The sequence below is a fragment of the Aphelocoma coerulescens genome, chromosome 13 (genome assembly GCF_041296385.1).
Source record: "Aphelocoma coerulescens isolate FSJ_1873_10779 chromosome 13, UR_Acoe_1.0, whole genome shotgun sequence".
Lineage (NCBI taxonomy): Eukaryota > Metazoa > Chordata > Aves > Passeriformes > Corvidae > Aphelocoma > Aphelocoma coerulescens.
The window spans coordinates 8,314,484-8,333,502 of record NC_091027.1 but is presented as its reverse complement, the minus strand read 5'-3'; the positions used below and the strand labels follow the sequence as shown (position 1 = coordinate 8,333,502).

The 19,019-nt window shown below is 40.3% G+C and overlaps 1 protein-coding gene and 1 long non-coding RNA gene across 4 annotated transcripts; one reads left to right on the top strand and one right to left on the bottom strand.

Annotated features, from left to right (window-relative positions):
- Positions 1-1,067: 1,067 nt before the first annotated feature.
- Positions 1,068-13,838, top strand: LOC138118212 (neuropeptide Y receptor type 6-like). Its single transcript, XM_069029071.1, has 4 exons — positions 1,068-1,332; positions 9,194-9,273; positions 11,401-11,480; positions 12,496-13,838. The coding sequence occupies exon 4, from the start codon at positions 12,514-12,516 to the stop codon at positions 13,633-13,635; it is 1,122 nt and encodes a 373-aa protein (XP_068885172.1). The 5' UTR covers positions 1,068-1,332; positions 9,194-9,273; positions 11,401-11,480; positions 12,496-12,513; the 3' UTR covers positions 13,636-13,838.
- LOC138118213 (uncharacterized) lies at positions 5,199-18,695 on the bottom strand. Of its 3 annotated transcripts, none has more exons than XR_011155039.1 (4): positions 15,041-18,201; positions 11,993-12,070; positions 11,333-11,455; positions 5,199-6,535 (listed from the first exon to the last, which is right to left on the bottom strand). It is a non-coding gene; the product is annotated as an uncharacterized lncRNA (long non-coding RNA). The 3 variants fall into 3 exon arrangements; XR_011155037.1 differs by lacking the exon at positions 5,199-6,535 and adding an exon at positions 9,320-10,959 and having other exon boundaries at positions 15,041-18,695; XR_011155038.1 differs by lacking the exon at positions 5,199-6,535 and adding an exon at positions 9,320-10,818 and having other exon boundaries at positions 15,041-18,694.
- Between the last annotated feature and the right edge of the window lie 324 nt (positions 18,696-19,019).

Sequence of the window (19,019 nt, the reverse complement as noted above, 5' to 3'; positions counted from 1 at the left end):
CTCCCGGCACCCGCTGGGCTCGGCCCCGGCCGGGCTCCACCTCCGCCCGCTGTGTTCGCACTCCACCCCTCGCCTCCCCCAGCCCGCTGCTGGCTCCCCTCGCAGGGGGTTTAACCCTCCGGTGTGCCCTGTTCCTGTCTGCTCCCTGTCAGAAGATGGGTCTTCTCTCATTTGTGTCCCCCTTCCCCTTGGTAACCCGCTCCCAAGTGCCCGATCTGGGCTCACAGGACACTGGGCGGCTGCAGCGTGTCCCGGGAAGGGCGGCGGAACTGGGGCAGGGTCTGGAGCACAAGTTTGGTGAGGAGTGGTTCATCCTGGAGAAAAGGAGGCTCAGGGGGGACCTTCTCGCTCTCCACAACTCCCTGACGGGAGGGGACAGCCAAGTGGGGGTCGGGCTCTGCTCCCAGGGAACAAGGGACAGGATGAGAGGAAATAGCCTCAAGTTGTACCAGGGAAGGTTTAGATTGGATATCAGGGAAGAATTCTTCACGGAAAACAATGTCCAGCCCTGGCACAGGCTGTCCAGGGCAGTGGCAGAGTCACATCTCTGGAGGGATTTAAAAGACATGCAGGCACTTGGGGTCACGGTTCAGTGGTGGTCTTGACAGTGCCGAAGGAAGGGTTGGATTCAATGATCTTGGAGGGCTTTTCCAACTTCCTGTGATTCTTTCCCACTCACTATTCCTGCTGTTTCCTCCCCTGCTTCCCAGTCCTCTTTCCCACTGTATCACAGCCTACTCACCCTTAAATCTCTCCTTAGCTCTGAAAAGGAGGTATTTGCTCAGAGAAATAATTAGAGCTGTTCAGGAATGTGCAAACCCTGTGGAATAGTGGGAATATTTGAGAACAGTGAGATAATTTTCCTTTTTTTTCCCCTCTTACTTTTATAGTACATTAAACATTGCCATCATGAAGACTGCAGCATTACTTAGCGAATTCTTCATCAGAAACACGATTTTTTTTTGGTCTTACAGCCACTGGGGTTTATGTTAAAAATTATGCAGGAGCTGAGAATGGCTGCACTTTTGCGTCGGGCACTGTCAGGATGTAGTTCCACAGTTGCCTGAACTGGTGCAGCACTCCAGCCTTGCAATCCTGCCTTTTCCCATGTGCCAGCCTTGATGCTTCTGCAAACACACAGCGATCCACTTAAGAGAACTGAGACAGTTTTATAATGAAAAAGGACTTAGTTTTCAGCTGCCTCATTTTTTGCACGACCTGCAGGTGCTTGCTGGAGGGAGGAAGCAGAACTGCAACATCCCCCTGATACAGATCAATTGAAAATGCTCCCTTGGAGACACAGACACAAGAGGAACACTGACTGTGCTGAAGGTTGGTTAACCACAGCCCCAGAGGAGATCCAAAGAGGCTGAACATGCTTTTGTCTCACAGGCTGTGATTATCACTAACCAGTAGCATTAATACTTGCAAATGCAATAATCTGATTTTACTCAAATTGGATTTTTTTATCTTACATCCAAGTCTATAGTAAAAGTAACCTATTAAATGCCTGTGTTTGAAAATCACAAGGAAAGTTGTCACGTTTAGATCCATTTATCTCAATGCATGAACTGACACCATCATTTTATCTAGTTTAAGAAAAGAGAATATGCCCATAATCCACTGAAATATTTGTGGTTTTAAAATAAACAAATATATCCTACTTTATTAAATAAAAATCTTCTTCCCAGAGGCTGTCTGCAAGCTCCACATAATTACAGGAAATAAAAAACTATATTTTGCCTACTAGTTATTGTAAGACCTGTATAGCCCTTCACAAGATAAATTAATATGTGTCAGGTAGAAAATAATCCATGAGAGTTTTATAGACCCATAGTAATTTAGAGCAAAAAGGACAAAAAATTAAGAGGAGCTAATTATGGCCTCAACAGATAACAAAGAAAACAAAGCTTGTTTACAGCTCACTTTCTCTCCCTGAAAACAAGACAGACAAGTAGGCCAAGGAGCAGATCAAAGAAAAAAAGGCACTGCTTGCATCAGGAGGAGATGAGGGTCTTTAAGATGTGAGTAAATCAGTAGGAAAAATCAGCCACTGACTCAATTCAAGTGTAGCCCAAATGCTTCCTCTTCATTTACACTTTTGACCGGTTGATTAATGAAAGGAAAATGCCTTTAAGACACACATGCCTGAGTCTTGCAGGTGGAAATGCCTCCTCTGAAAACACACAAAGGCCAAACTGGTCTTGGCCTGGTGTCCTTCTGTGCACCCGCCTTTCCCAGCTGTGTTCACACCTTCACTCAAAACCCCGCTCAGAGTTCAGTCCCTGCCTGCCAGGGCTGAGAGCACTGCACACATCCATGTGCCCTGACACATCCCACCAGGCTCTGGGGATGCAGGTTTCCTAGACAGCTAAACATCAGCTTCTCCTGTGCGTCCCACAGACCCATCATTCCTCCCAGGTCATCCAAGCTGCCACGAAGACTCCAACCAGACCTCTCCAATTCCTGTCAGATTCATGCCTGCTGAGGCATCCAGTCACCTGATCTGTGCAGCAAGTCACTTGTTACACACATTCCTAGCCAGTAGGTGCCTTTCTGTGCTCCTGAACTGTGCCTTTTCCCTCAAGCTATGTGAGCCCATTGAGAGACACAGGTGCTGCCACAGAGTGAGTACAGTACCAAAGACAATCCTCACTGTGTGTGAGATGTAAACCAGACACCACTCCAGCAGCTACAGCAGCTTCCCCACAGAATTCTTAAACTGCTTTTTGCTGTAAACTAGTAGATGCATAATACCATCCTATGGGTTTAAAAATTCTTAGGAAAGCAGCACACAAAAGAAATACATGCTTCTCGCTTTCTGACAAGGCACTTGCAGCACTTGCAGACATTTTTTCAATTCTGACAGCAACCTATAGAATAAAAAAAAATATCATTGTATAAGCTGCTGAAGTTTCTAAATTTAGGTGCTTTTTCAGATAAAAGCTCCACCTGTATCATTACCTAAAGGAAATGTGTTTCTCAAACCAGAAACTTTGGCCAAATGGTGCCGTGTGTTAAATGTCTTCATGGGACAGTTTAATCAGTGTGTTGGGAAGAAGGGACGCCAAATCGTTTTCACGCATACACCTCTCTAGTTATTCAGAAGAAATCATACTGCCTAGAGTCCACAGGAGGGCATTACTGCTTAAGAGATTGCAAACCAGAGACATCTGAGCAGTCCCTTTCCAACATGACTTCCTATGTTATCATATATTCTTAGTAAAACTGGTACAAAATTAATTATTAAGGAATTCTTTATATCAATTTTTGTCATTCAAGAAACAACTTTGTCATGCTATTTAATGGGTCCAAACTGCCAAGATAGAAAAGGAATAATGAAGTTTTGGAAAAGAGCATGAAGGGCAATAGAAAAACATTATGAAGTCATTCATAAGTTATAAATATTTTATCTAAACCCTCATATAAACACAAAGTCATACCTTTTTAACTAGTTTCAACCTCTTTAATCTAGTTACATATCTGGCTTCCATAGTCAGCAGGTATTGATTCTTTTTTTTTAAGCAATTTAAGTATATCACTTGAATTTTAAATGACTTTAAGTATTTTTTTTTAGTATAGTGCAGTGCTCTAGACTTAGGTCTAGTTTGACTTTTCAGCAAGTAGAAAGCATTTTGAAGCTACAGGATTCCTTCATGTGGACTGTTTGCTGAATTAGTTCTGCATTCACATTGAAGACTGCAATAACATCATCTTAGCCACACATACATTTCACCTAGATTTTTCTAACTAGGCATAGGTGGGAACAGTTGGGAATACAAGGGATTCAACCATAATTTCCCACATCCCTCTGAGATACACACACACACAGAGGCAAAGATTTTTATTCTCATAATTTCAATGAGATATTATTAGACTTCTGGACACCGCACTCCTACCCAAATCAACACCTCAGGCAGAGCGTAATTGTTCAGTTCATAGGGAGGCATTTCGTGTAAAAATGCAGCAGCACCACGAGCATTCCCAGCCTGGCACCTTGCTTTAGTTACAGTTGTGAAAACTTCTAAAAGATGTACAGCTGTCTTTGGGAGAGCTCTTGCCTTTTTGGCAAAAGTTTCTCTTTCACTCTGTTCTGCTGTTTGCAGTTTAATCTGCATAAACATCAAACCTGTGATCTTACTTTGGAGACTTTCATGAATTAGTACTGATCAGGAGAGGGTTTTTTGTTGAAAAAGATTTAAAAGTACTGAGAGGCAACTAGATAGTCTTTTGCCTGAAGTCTGAACATGACACTCCTCAGGATAAAAATCTCTACCTTGTGTAAATTCAGATGGGGAATAAAACACTACCCCACTCTTGCATTTGCTTAATGCAAAATAATATAACCTACAGATAAAAAGGTAACAGAATAACCCACAGGTACTATTTCTTCAGTAAGTAGTACCAAAGTTTATCTACTAAACAAAATCTTTCCAGAGCCCTTTTTAAGGGGAGTTTGCTGAAGAAAGAAACACAGCTTTGTGAAGGGTGAAATGGAAAGTCATCAGAGAATTGAATTTGCATCCCTTTCTTTGGACTTAAGTTACCATTTTTCCTTAAATCCTGCCCTCCCTCCTCTTCCCTCTGAAGTTCAATTTCTCTTTTCCTCTTTCATCTTTTCACTCTTCTTTAATAATTTATTATTTCCTTTCTTCTCTTTCCTAAAATTTTATATAAAAGCTGGCCATAATTTGAAGTGATGGGATGAAAGTGAGGCAGCAAAATACGGTCTCAAAAGTCAAGATTGTTGTGAAGGATCAAAGAATGTAGCAATGCTGTGACAGATGTGAGACGGGAGAACTTTCACTGTATCTTAGTCTGAGACAGACCAGGATTCTAAATTTTGCCAAAAGAAGACCTGGAGCCAGCAACAATCTCAGCCACACTCTGATCTTTTTCACCTGCAAATTTTTCATTATGTTTTTTCCAGTTAAATTAAAATTTACTCTCTTTTATTTCTTTTCCTCTTAGCTCTTCCTAGGCTCCAACTGTTTCTCATTCCACAGAACCTCTGTGGGGTAGGTTTGTGGTGCTTTTGCATGACTGATGTTAAGCTTTGTTTGAACACAGCAGGAAGAGTTGTGCTGTGAAGCTCAGTAAATACCTGCCTGAAATTAGCCGTAAGGCATCCATGCTATTCAAGAAATTTTAAAATGAGGCGGTGTGAAGTGAGACTTTCTAGACAGAAAATAGCAATCTAGAATTCATATTTTTAATTCAGAAAATCAAAACACTTATTACAGTTCGAAACATGCTGGAAAATTGAAACAGACTGAGATTAATGGAAAAACCTTTTGATTTTTTAAGTATTTCTTAATTAACAATTAGTACACTGAAAGACGTCATGCCATGAGAACAGCAGGGTTTGGTGCTCACAGTGTTGTTATAAAAAAACTCTAGAATGGGAAAAAACAAACCAGAGAAACAAATTGTCATATTCTCCCCAAATATGTGAGCTATTGAAATAATTCATTTTTTGGCAGAGATGACTTTTGGTAAAAGTGAGTTGGAGAAGTTCTAGAAAGCTACAAAGAATTGAATCGGGGTTTGGAAAGTAGAATCTATTACAAGATATGAATTTATGCAGTCACACTCCTATTACAATTACTCACGTATCTAATCTCATTTTCAGTGAGAAAAGTAACTTGGCTGACCCAAAAAATTAAGATGCTAACCTTCCAGCCAGGGAGTGTATTCATCTCCATCTCAGCTCTATGCCAACTGAATAAGGTCCAGAAATTAGCCAACAGTTCATGGCATGACATAATTTTAAAAGTTAATATGTTATTATAAGTAACTCATTTATAGTTAAATCAGATTTTAAAACAATTGACTTTTCATTCTAGGCATGAGCTAATTGAGAATCAAAATTGAGATCATGATGAGGCATCAAGGATATTGCAAAGCTGTCCTTTAGAGCTATGCAGTATAATGGAGTGAAACCTAAACTCCAGGTAGTGAACATGAATTATTTTTGTGACAATCATTTCCAATTAGGGAAATTAGTCATGAAGCAGTGCTCCAACTTACACATGTACATCCATGGAGAAAAAGTCACAGTTCACACTTAGCTGTTGCTAGTTTGGTCACATTATAAGCTATTTACTGAAAATCCCTTACTAGGGTCTTGATCTCTCCACAGAACAGGAAAATATGAGGGGAGTGCGTTTTTCCTCCATCACAGCATATTATCTTACTTTCATGGCATTAACCAGCACATCCAACACTAACATATGAGATTTCCAATTATTCTTGTTTATTTTTCTGTGCCTCTTTGAAGTGCTATTAAGAACAGTACTTACCAGGAAGCAATAATCCAGGAGAGAGATTTGCGGATGTTGGTTGACAAGAAGCTCAACACGAGCTGGCAACGTGCATTTGGAGCCCAGAAATCCAACTTCATCCTGGGCTGCATCCAGAGCAGCGTGACCAGCAGGATGATGGAGGTGGTTCTTCCTCTCTCCTCCACTCCTGTGAGACCCCACCTGCAATGCTGCATCCAGCTCTGGAGCTCCCATGTAAGAAGGCCGTGGATCTGTTGGAGTGAGTCCAGAGGAAGCCATCAGAGTACTCCAAGGGCTGGAGCAGCTCTGCTCTGGAGACAGGCTGAGGGAGCTGGGAGTGTTCAGCCTGACAAGGAGGGCCTCCAGGGAGACCTCAGAACCCTTCCAGTGCCTAAAGGGACTCCAAGAGAGCTGGAGAGGGATTTTGGACAAGGGCCTGGAATGACAGGACAAGAGGGAATGGTTTTGTAGTGACAGAGGGCAGGGTCAGGTGGGATTTAGGAAGAAATTCTTGACTGTGAGGGTGGTGAGTCATTGGAACAAATTACCCAGAGAAGCTGTGGCTGCCCCATCCCTGGAAGTGTCCAAGGCCACATTGGATAGATCTTGGAACAGCCTGATCTAGTAGAAGATGTCCCTGCCCATTGAAACTGGATGATCTTTAAGGTCCCTTCCAACCCAAACCCATCTGTGATTCCGTGACCCTTCAGAGATGTTACAGGTCTCTGAACCACCTCTTGGCCAATCTGCTGTTAAAGAATTCATTCACGTGGGAAGCTGAGAAATTGTACCTGTACATCTCTACTAAATCTTGCTTTCTGAAGAAGGGGGCTGCAATGGGCAGAAACAAGGACTGCTGCACAGTTACATGGGAGAAACAACTAAGCAAAAGTTTAGAGTGATAAACCATCAGCAAAGATTCCTGCTAGCCAAGGAATCATGTAAATGCCAAAGCAAAAGGTGAACTCAAAGGACTTACATGTTATTTTTCACCAACAGGTTGTTGCCAGTGCTACACAAGTTGTTACAAACTCAAAGTTTAAAAACCTGCCTATTATGGCACTTCACCCATCACTTAATACTGAGAAATTCAGAAATAACAAGACCATTGATAAAAAGTAAATACAATTCTGCTACCCATTAACCTTTTCTGCAAACAGACACTCCAGCATCTGGCTGAAAACACTACACTGTGATCCGTCCTCCAGAGCTACGGGTCCCACTTAGCATACAGACCTTTGACATCAGAATTAAACACACCACGAGCAGCTACACCCACAAGCCTCTGATGCTGGATGTGATCTAATTCACAACAGGTTACAACACAATTAAATCCACATGAGGCAGCAGGTTGATACAACTGTAAAACCAATGGATTATATGTTAAATACTCTTGTTTTTCCACAAATGAAGGACTGCATACAGAATTATATTAGAAACAAAGGGGTGTGTAAATAAGCAACGTGACCTTTGAAATTTGTAAATAGAATCAGAACATCTTTTAATTTTATTGACTTACTTGCTTCATAAATAGATAATGCATTTTTATGGCTTGTTCTGATGCTTATCTATCACATTGCATGTTCAGGTCCTGATTAACTTCCTGGGGTTACAGCACAACCAGAAACAGAATTTCTAAAGTACTTTAGCAAAACTTAGTTTTTATAGTAATTTTGACAATCAAACCCACTAGTTCTAGAAATGCTCTAGAAAAATATATTCACATTGCTTGATCATAGCATTTTTGGTTAAAATATCAGAATTCCTAGACCACACCTAGAATAAAAAGCACTGGGTTAAACTAAAGAGAAGGAAGTTTTAGGGGGAGGTGTTAAGGCAGTCTTCCTAGCAGTCAATTAGGCACTTGAATACCTAATCTAAGATTACCACAGATGGTTAAAAAACAGTCTGGACAAACACATCGTGAATAAACACAAATATATGAAAAGCAGGAGGTTCATCTGGCTGATCACAGAGGCTCCCTCCACCCTACACCTATTTTATACAAACACTATAACATGACAACCAACAATATTTTTAGATAATTAGTTCTGAATTGCACTTCAATACAGCATCAGTATTGCTCATCCCAAAAATCCTCCTGCTTTCCAAAATTCACTCTCTCAAATAAAACAGATTGGGCTACTGGAAGTTAAATGGACCCAGGTGAAAATACAAGAGTTTATGCAGTAACTTACCAGATTGCAGGTGCTAAGAAAAGCTGTTCCTTTCCCATTCCATAAATGTTTATTCTAAATATTTCATGAATAAGCTGAATGCTTATTTTTATAAACATGTGACTACAGAATGTATGGACTCTTACTGAAAAAACAGTAATAAAAATTAAGCCCCTTTTTACTATGTGTTAGTACAGTGTGCCATGCTTTCCTTTCCAGGAATATTTTTTTATCTGTGGAGTATATGCTAAAATATCAATTTATAATGAAAATCCAGTTATCTTAATTGCAATAAAGCAAATGATACACTTAATAGGATGTGCATGCTCTTTCCAAGCAGCTTATTGTATTGCCATATCAGTTAAGAAAGCAATATGCCATCCACAGATGTTTATGTATGAAATCCTGCAGAGGGAAAACATTTGAACTACAGAACAGATTAAATAATTGAAAAAGAAATTGCATGATAAGGTGTTTGACAGGGTGGAGGGAAGCAGCACAGTGGAGGAAAATCCATCCCCATGACTACTGGTCCTTCCTCCTCCCTGCTCACTGCTGTTCGTCTCTTCTTGGATTCCAGAGCTTGTTTTATTCCTCAGCTGCCTTCCTACAGCCTGGCAGATTCAATACTGTTGGAAATTGGGGATCTGTGGTTTGTTTCAGACAGAGAAGAAAGGAGAGTTTAAGTATCGCTTTAGGAGAGATGCCTTTGCTCTCGATTCTTTTATACAGAAAGAAGATGTGTTTGCTGGCTCTGAGAGAAAAGGAAAATTGTTAAAGGCAGTGTGGATATTACTTGAATTTTTCATCAGGTAAGAAGTCAGAAAATCCATCAAACTATGACAAAAGTTACTGAAATATCTTTTAAAGCATTGTTTTATTCTCTACAACCTATATTTAAAACGGAATGTAAATTTTCCTCCACATTTTATCTGTGCAATACTTAGGAATAAACAATGTTTGTAATTGAAACATTTACTTGGTCACATTGAAAGGATGTGACTGTTCATCTTTAGCATAGGTAAGAAAATACTTAGGAAAGAAAGCCTTTCTAAAACTAATTTTATTTTAGACCTTTCTTTTGCTTATGAATGTTTCAGTAATATTTCTGCAGATAGAGGAATGAAACAACTAGGCTAAGGGGTTTATAATAACTTAGTGTTAAACTCTTACTATGGTAGAGAATCTTTTCCAAAATGGATTAGGGGTTGAAGTAATTAGTTCTTTTTATTAAACACTTCAATTCTGATATCAGCTATAGTTGCGGTTCAAGGATGCTGATTCCAGTAACATTTATTTATTAGATTAAAAAATGCCAGTATGTATTACAATACAGTTCAGCATGCTGTAGTAAATACTAGAGTAACTTATTTTTTTTAATGCTGTGAATACTCCATATGTTTACTAAGACAGGTGTAATTGTTTTATTGCCAAGAAAATGTTTAAATTGCCTTGCAGCATGGCATGCACTCTTTAACTCCCAGCACAAACCAACAAGTGAAAAGAAATGACACATTTTCCTGACAGAAGGACAGTGTAGATGGAGGGTGTGCCTAAAACCGATGTAGCAAGCAAACTGATTTAGGTCAGTACAGGGACTTTTCCCAAACAGAAAATGCCAAAGAAGCCCTACCATCCTGAATTCTTGGGAGAGGACATTGAGAATTTGCTATCAAACTGTGTTGTGCATCCATGGAGAAATAAGCAAGCTTAGCAAATAGTGCATAAAATATTACAAACTTGGCTCAGCCTCATGGCCTTTTGAGTCTCTACAGCTTCTCCTGTTCACATAAAAAGCAGGGAAGAGCAGAGTTTGTCTTTGAAGGTATCAGATCTGTGCCAGCCAGGTGAATACCACAGGCATGGCAAAGAGAAAGATCACCCTTGGGGCAAAGCAGCCAGACTTTAGATCCTCACACTTCTGGTGGCAGTAAATCTCACCGGGGCAACAACTGCCACTGTTGGTGGTAAATTTACCATTTACTGCCTCTTGTCCTTCCAGCACATGCATCCTTCTGCGTGACAAATCCAGCCAGGCAATTAGTGCTGCTCCAGGGAAATGTGGGTTCCAATGCATTCCAGGAAGTAGGGGTCCTGAAGGTGCAGTTGCCCAGCCCCATCACCAAGTTCTGCAGGATGTGACTGTGTCTGAGTCACAGTCCATGGCCTTTCTCCTGGACTCAGGAACAGAAGAGTTTTTGGAGGCTGGTGGGCACACAGTGAAGTACCTAGCTCTTGGTCTTGCCCTACTGAAGTAGGGACACCTGCAAGGGACTGCAAAATCTATCAGAGCCACCAGACTTCCATAGCTTTTGCAGCAGGATTGTAGAGTTTTCCCTGTCATTGGCACAATGTAGCTGTAACCAAACCAGGTACATTCTTCAGGGAGACTACAGGGCTTAATGGTAGCCCTGACCACAATTTAAGTCATTTTTGGGACATCAGGGTCACATAGAATCACATAATCTACAGCCTCTTCCCACTCCAACACAAGTATGCTGATTGAAAAGGATATTTTAATCAGAATGAGAGTGGTAATAGATGTTCCAAAGGCAAGCATGGTATTTTTTGGAGTTTTTCAGAATCCTAGTTTGAAGCACCCAAACTTATGCCAAACAGAAGTATCAGAATAAAGGAAGTATCAGTCCAGGATATAACTCTGGCTGGAATATTCTTTGAGTGTCTGTCGGAAAACAACTACAGAATCATAATTCTGTTTAACCCTGGATTTGGTGCTTAATTTTGTACAAGCAACTAAACTAAATATTTTTTTACTCTTTAGTGATTAAATAATGGCAATCATTTCTGTGAAAAGGCTGACAAATGTTCTACACATAAGCAGATTATTTCTAGTAATAATAAAACATTTACCTATCCCTTCTTCTTTTTGTGTATCCTCTTTAACTTCCCACCGCTTCTTCATTCTCCTTTCTCCACAGGCTCTCATCACCACCACTACTAGGGGTGAAGAATGATCTCCTTCCAGCTAGTTTTCTAGTCATTTCACAGGGGAATAAAGGTGAGTTAAAGTTGAGTTTTGAAAGATAAATGTGTAGAGCATATATCCATTACCCATTTTCAAATTTTAGAAGTTACTCTTTTCATACTTCGCTTTTCCTTTTCCAGGTTGGAAAAAAACCTCTTTCTAGCAAGAAAGCTGGTGAGCCTTTAAATTAAGATAGACTTTTGCACTCAGTGATAAATTCAAACCCATTAAGATATTCTGTTGAACCTAACTCTTCCCATTAATATTAGTTTTAAAACCACAGCACTGTGCTAATATCAGATTTTCTTGCTTGACTCCTGCTTAAGTTAGAGCTGAAAGAGGAATAATTGCTTGTGTAACTACAGTGTGAGCTTTGTTTTGTTTACATTTTTCTCAGGTTAGGTTTAGGAAAAAGGACATACTATCTTCAATTCATCAGCAGAACAGGAAACTCCCTTTAAGATATCATAGAGGTTTTGAATGCCATTTGAGCTCAAGCACACATCATTTTGATTAATTCAGGAGGATTGAGTTTATTAACTTACATTGCTTTGTAGTTCTAAAGAAAATATAAGTGTGATGTCTAAGCTAGCAGAGTGATGGCAGGACCCAGTTCTTCTTTGCTGGCAATACAAAGGCAACAGATTATCCTCACCAGAATCCATTAAACCTTGTTAAATCTTTAGCAGAGGTAGATCTTAGAATACTTTATTCTGGAAAGCAAACTTTATCCACAACTGGTAAAAGAGGATTTGTATGAAAGTATCCATACAAGTTTAGTCAGAGCTGCTATCACAGCTATTTCTTGTACATAATTTATAGATCTGTAGCACAGTCAGTGCAGAACCTCAGAAAGGTGACATCAACCTCCTTCCACAGAGATACATAAACCCACTAATAACCACATGCTTTCCAGTACTGTCATTAATCATGTGAGATTTGCTCAAAACTTTAAGGACACTGACTACAATGACAGACCCACAGTACCCACTGCTTTGAAAATCTCCATGCAAAGTATATTCTAAATAATACAAGGTTTTGTCCATAGGTTGGAAGATGCTTCAAGATGGATAAAGCTTTTCAGCACCCCAGTGAGATCCTGGCTAATCAAACTATTTCTAACATTAGCCTTTCTCAGTTCTTGGACTTTGATACATGCCAACTTTCCTTCCTTGCAGAATTCTTGCTTATTACAGCTTACACATTGGTTACATTAGTGGGGCTCGTTGGAAATCTTTGCTTAATTGTTATAATAAAGAGACGGAAAGAAGCTCAAAATGTTACCAACATTTTGATCGCCAACCTCTCTTTATCAGATGTCTTGATCTGTATCATGTGCATTCCTGTCACAGTTGCATATACCTTAATGGACCACTGGATATTTGGGGAAGCAATGTGTAAAATAGGCTCTTTCATACAAAGTCTATCTGTCACAGTCTCCATTTTCTCACTTGTACTCATTGCTATTGAGAGATATCAGTTAATTGTGAACCCATGTGGCTGGAAGCCTAATATTTCACATGCTTATTGGGGAATTCTTTTCATCTGGGGACTTTCCCTTATCATATCCACTCCATTTTTAGTGTTCCACCAAATAACAGATGAACCCTTCAAACATCTGTCTTTCTATAGTGATTTCTACAAGAACAAGGTTGCTTGCATCGAAGCATGGCCATCTCATACAGAGAGACTGATTTTCACCACTAGCCTGCTGGTTTTCCAGTACTGCTTCCCACTGGGGTTTATTTTTATCTGCTATCTCAGGATATTTGTGTGTCTTCGAAGGAGACGTGGTAAAATAGACAGGATGAGAGAGAATGAGAACAGGCTGAGTGAAAACAAAAGGATTAATATGATGCTGGTATCAATTGTTGTGACCTTTGCAGCTTGCTGGTTGCCTCTCAATACATTCAATGTGGTTTTTGACTGGAACTATGAGGCACTGATGAGCTGTAATCATAACCTGGCATTTACAATCTGCCACCTTGTGGCCATGATCTCAACATGTATCAATCCCATCTTCTATGGGTTTCTGAACAGGAACTTTCAGAAGGATTTGGTAGTGTTAGTTCACCACTGCAGATGCTCAGCATCACAAGAGGAATATGAAAATATTGCTCTTTCAAACCTGCAAACAGATGCATCTAAGGGATCTCTGAAGTTAAATAATCCCCATGTGGATATATAAAATAATCTAACTGCAGTTTCCAAAATTCTGTATTTTGTTGCAGATGGCCTCTTTCTGCAGGTCTTGGTCATGTTACCACCAAGTTTAGAGGAAGTCTTTGCCATTTAGTTCAGCAAAACCGGGATTATGCTCCTGTAGGCATACTCTTAACAGCTACTTTATGATAGTATTAATGCTGATAAACCACTTCCAAGAGTCCTAAAGATCAGTAATAATAAATTATAAACAGTATTAACATCTTACTTTTTTAATCCACAGTTTCCAAGTTACTGGCATGCTACCTTAACTCCAATTAAAATGTTTCCATTTCAGCCACTGATGGGGATGTCCTTCCTAAACACCTGGCTTCCCCCAAGCAAACCCTGAACGCTGTGGTATTCCTAACTTCAGCGGCCTTTCACACACTGTTTTCTGGCATTTTTATTTTCCAACACTACATCAGTACTCTGGTTAATCTGCAGTTTACAGGCAGTTCACACTGTAAGGAAGGCCCTTGAAGTTATCCTAAGACTCCACCACCATCCTTTCAGCCCCCTCATGCAGTTTGCTTTGGTTTAGTACCAGTTCAGCCCAGATATTGCATTTTAACAAGGGAAAAGGCTAGAGCTGGAATTTTTTTTTTAATGAACTCTAAAACAGGACCCGTTGAGGTACTGCAAGTTCCACTCAGAATGATGTTGTTCAAGATTAAATACATATTTAAAATTTCTCCTAAAAGCATTGCATTCTCCAAGCCACCAGTAAAGATCATTGCTTTCTCTCTTACCATCATCACTGGGCCTTACAACAGACCTTTTAGAATCTCCATTATCCAAAAAACACACTACAAATTCAGAGTAAATTTTGGTCTAGCTACTTAGTTAGATTTCCCTTTGAGTAGAAAATTAGGTTTGCATTTTAATTTCAGCAGTATTTTTCCCCACATTTTTGCACTAGCAAGAGGGCATACTTGAGCAGATGTGGTCATTTCTGTCCACAGAAACACAGTTTCTGTGTTTGAAAATAGTTTCTTTTGTAACACAGTGCAAAGAAGCCTAAAGGTACAATACTGAAAACAACTTTTCTTAAACTAAAACATTTTAAAAACCACTTTCCAGTGTGGCCATAAAAGAACACCCAAGCTTATTCTTCATCCTTGATATAGTGGCAACATAAAAAATCACTTAATATTGAGCTGTTGAAAGACAGAACACTTTAGTCCAACAATCACCATGTTAAAATTAATTACTTGTACTGCTAAAGCCCCTTCTTTTTTTTCTTCTGAGTTTCAAAAACCTCTGTTTTAACACCTGTAGATTTCTTGTAAAGAAGATTTCTTGTAAAGTATTTCTTAGCAATTTATCGATGCCCCACTTAAGCAAAAAGAATTAACATTCAAATTACAATGAGCTCCTTTTCAACTCACCTTAAGGCTATAAAGTTCTCTTGGAGAGGGACCATCACTTTCCATTGCCATCCAGTTCCTAAAGGATTCAGCCAGGTCACAGTTCTCTCGTTACAGCATTAGTGCAGACTGTCTGCACCACTCTGCTCATCAGAGAAGCTCTGTCAGAAGAGCCTCACCAGCTCATGCAGGTACTCAGGTTTGTTAAGTGCCCCCTGATTCACACTGAGATAAAAGGCTTCGGTGAAATCTCTTAGTGCAGCCCCATCACAAGAGCAAGTATGGCAGAATAAGTGACATGCTAATCCAGTATCTGAGTGATAGGTATGGATTAGCTTTGGTGCAATTTAGGGGTTTTATCTAATTAAATCAAATAGTATGCATTTGGAATCGATTACACAAACCTTAACTTAAACACCTGCCTTGTGCTACATGGGAAAGAAACCAGGAGACAGAAATACCTAGTAACGGCCAATGATCAGACTGTTGAGAGTATCTAGTTCTAACTATTTCAATGAACTCCAACCCGGGTCACTGGGCTGCCTTCATTGCTGATGCACATCATCTGTTTGATCTGCACAATAAGCATTTAATCAAGTTAAAAGCAGTAACTTGCAGTCAATGACTCTGGGGCCGTGCATGGTCAGAGGGGCTGTTTGTTCTTTGGTGAAGGGGAGGGGATGGAGCTGCTTCTCTCATCACTGAGACTCGTGGGTAACAAAATGATTCACTGTCATCATTGCACATGGCTTAACTGAGAGCAAATCTGGTCCAGGAACTTTGCTTTTCTTGGGGATCCCAGGACCTGTACAGAAAGCCATCTACTCCTGTCAGAAGGTCATTTGCTGGTGTCACACCTGCTAGAGCCTGGACTATCAGCTGCATTTGTAACACAAATCTCTATCACTCTCTTCCTCATATTTAATACACTGTTTACAGCTTCAGGGCCCATGTTAAAAGCATTTTACAAGCACGTGACATTCACAGTTTACTTTAACTTATCAATACTAGCAAAACAGTTCAGATTACTCTTGTTGGCAAATGTCTCAGACAGTATTTAGTGTTCGAATCAGGCCCAGCTGAGATTCCCATGTGTGAACTTGGCCTAAGTGTCTCCCCTCCCTTCCCTTCCCCGTCCCATCCCATTCACAAGCCCAAGCATGTTTACTTTTATGGCAGAGGTGGTTTTAGTATCATGTCCCAAGTGGTTTAAATACAGGCATGAAATGCATTCTGGTTCAAATTATGTGATGCTGATGGATGGTCTCTGTACTCTCCTGAGAAGTGCTTGGGCAGTATGCATTAGACAGGCAAAAAAAAAGATTGCCATCACTTTTTGTAATACCAATTGTCTACTCCTGACATCCTGATCAGAGTTAAGTATTCAATTTTTCCTTCCAGTCCGAATCTTGGTATAAGAGGGTTCTTCATTAGCAGGTGGGAGCTCTCTGAGCAATGACACTGCTTCAGAATCAAAAGTGAAAAATACTACTTGTGCCTTGATTTCTCCATTTCATTTCTTTCTCACACTATTATTTGACTCAAGTGCTGATGGATGCTCCATTTCTGTTCTGAGCATTCAGTCATCAAGTATTTCTCCTTAATGCTGCACTTACAACAATCATTGTTAATGGAACAGAGGATCCTCACTGTCTCGAACACACTGCCCTCAGCGCTGCATGTTCTCTCACTACATCCACTGGCTTCCTGTGCCTCCTGATACTGAACTTCCCAGCAAGTCAGTGGGAGTCAATTGACTGTGACAGGAATAGGAACAAAGAGTCGTTGCTTGTTTTTAGAGCATAAGTATTATGGACTCCAACGTGGTGTGTGGCAGTGGTAAATGTAACTGCAATATGTAATACTTAAAGATTGCTCAAGGTAAACTGACAAATGTTGCCCTGTCTTGGGTAATGCTGATGACTTTATTTTCCCTTGTTTTATTGGTATGGCAAGTAGAGAAAATACTAACAGCCTTTCTCAGCAGAAAGTTGTTACCTGATGCAACCAGCTGGAGGACTGTGAGCTTCCTCGGCGGGAGCAGCACCATGGAATTAACTACGGAAAGCTAGAGGGGGAGCCTGAACTCCCACATGCTATTCCAGTGTACAAAGTCTTGGTTTTTAAAAAATAAAAAACTGCATCAGAGCTTTGTTTGAGTGGTTTGGTCATGCAGACCAGACCAATATATTTATAAACCTCCTTGTAAATGAACTGTGTCCTTACATGTCTGTGTATTCTATGGTTGATTGGTCTCACTTTAAGCACATATAACTAGGGTTGGATACTTGGGAACTGGCATCCACTGTGGAAATGATTCCATTGAACAAAGAGCTCAATTGATTATTGACTGTAATCCTGTCTGGGGACAAAGGCAGTGCCGGTGCTGTGTGTGATTTAAAGACTGATTTCTCCCATTGACTGACAAATAAATATTACCCTGTGTAAAACCATCACCCTGCCCAGCTGGTGAATTGTACTGTTGGTAACTGGGATAGGACACCTCCAATTCAAACAGGGCACCAGAACAACAAGAATCACCAAAAGGTCCAAAGTAAGATCCAAAAGTCCAAGAAAGAACCAGAGCCTGCTGCAGGTTGAAGGGATGGCCATGGACCAAACAGAGCACAGATCAAGGACACAAAGGTACTCGGGAAGGGACCTGACCAGACTTCAGATGTGTGAGGGAGCTGCTGACCCAGTGGAGAAAAATAAGAAGGAGGAGAGGACACAGAGACTGCTCTGAGGAGAAGGGGTGACCTCTGGAGATGTCCTGACAAACCCAGAGGGGTACAAAGTACACTCCAGACATAGCAGTGTGCTCTAAAACATCAGGATGAGCTAAGAGAAGAGGAAAACAAACAAACAAACAAAAAAGACAAAGAAAAATTTAAAAGCAACAGGGTATGGGACAAACAAGAAAAAATTAAAAAATAGGAATAGCCAGCTTAATAAAAGGAGACAGAAAAAATTTTAAAGCTAAGGGGTACAAGGCAGAGGAGGAAAAAATATGAAAACAGGGACAGAAAATAGATAAGAGCAGACATAGAAAAGCAATTCAAAAATCAGAGGAGAGTGAATCTGTAGCAAAGTTTTGAGAAACCTCACAATGAAGGTCAGACAGGCTGCAGAACTTAGTGAAACCACATAGACTCCATAAACAACATTGTCCTTTCAATTCTATGCTAATAAGACAGTTAGAAATATTCCACAATGGCAACTGTAGAATTATCTTGTCTGCTATCACTCATTTTTAAACAAGGTTCCTTTGGTTTCCATGCAAATGCACTGACTGATGCCTTTTATTTCATTTCCATTTCATTTCATTTCTTTCATTTCATTTCATAGATTTCTCCATTAGTCACAGGCTATTTACATAATGTGATGGAATTGGCACCTCTGTGGAGCTATTCTCTGCAGAATTCACTTCACCCTCATACCTGGTGACGAAAAGCTGTTAATTCATGTAGATGTCAGGGTTGTAACAGCTCCATGAATTAGTTCTTCCAGCCAGGAATGGCTACTAGAGTCACAAGAAGCTCTGAAAGTTTGGGTTCCCTCTGAAGAGAATCTCTTATCCCCCCATTGGCAGCTCCGGTTTTGGTTGTAGACTCCTGCAGTGCTTAATTGCATGGAATCAGACCCGCAGTGCCTGAGGGGGGACTGGGAGAGGCACAGATTTCCCAGGCACACCTGCAGTGAGTGCTGCACACCCTCCACATGCTCCCAGGGCACCCTTATATTCCCCAGCACATTCAAATCTCTCCTGTCCTCAATAAGGGCCAACAGATTTGTCTACTAACAAGTTATAAAGTGATTAATTTTGGGACTACAATAATTTGGATAGTATAGTTGTGTCAGATGATTCCATGCTTTAATTTCTACCTTGAAGCCATCTCAGGATTTGCCATCATTACAACTACTAAAAACCAACTCATGACTGTACTCTGATCATATTCCCACATTTCCTGAAGTAGTTGGCCAATGGAAGCTGTTCAAT

Bases quoted from the DNA above. Each gene is read 5' to 3' on its own strand.
- LOC138118212 (XM_069029071.1), top strand. From the start codon at position 12,514: ATGGATAAAGCTTTTCAGCACCCCAGTGAGATCCTGGCTAATCAAACT.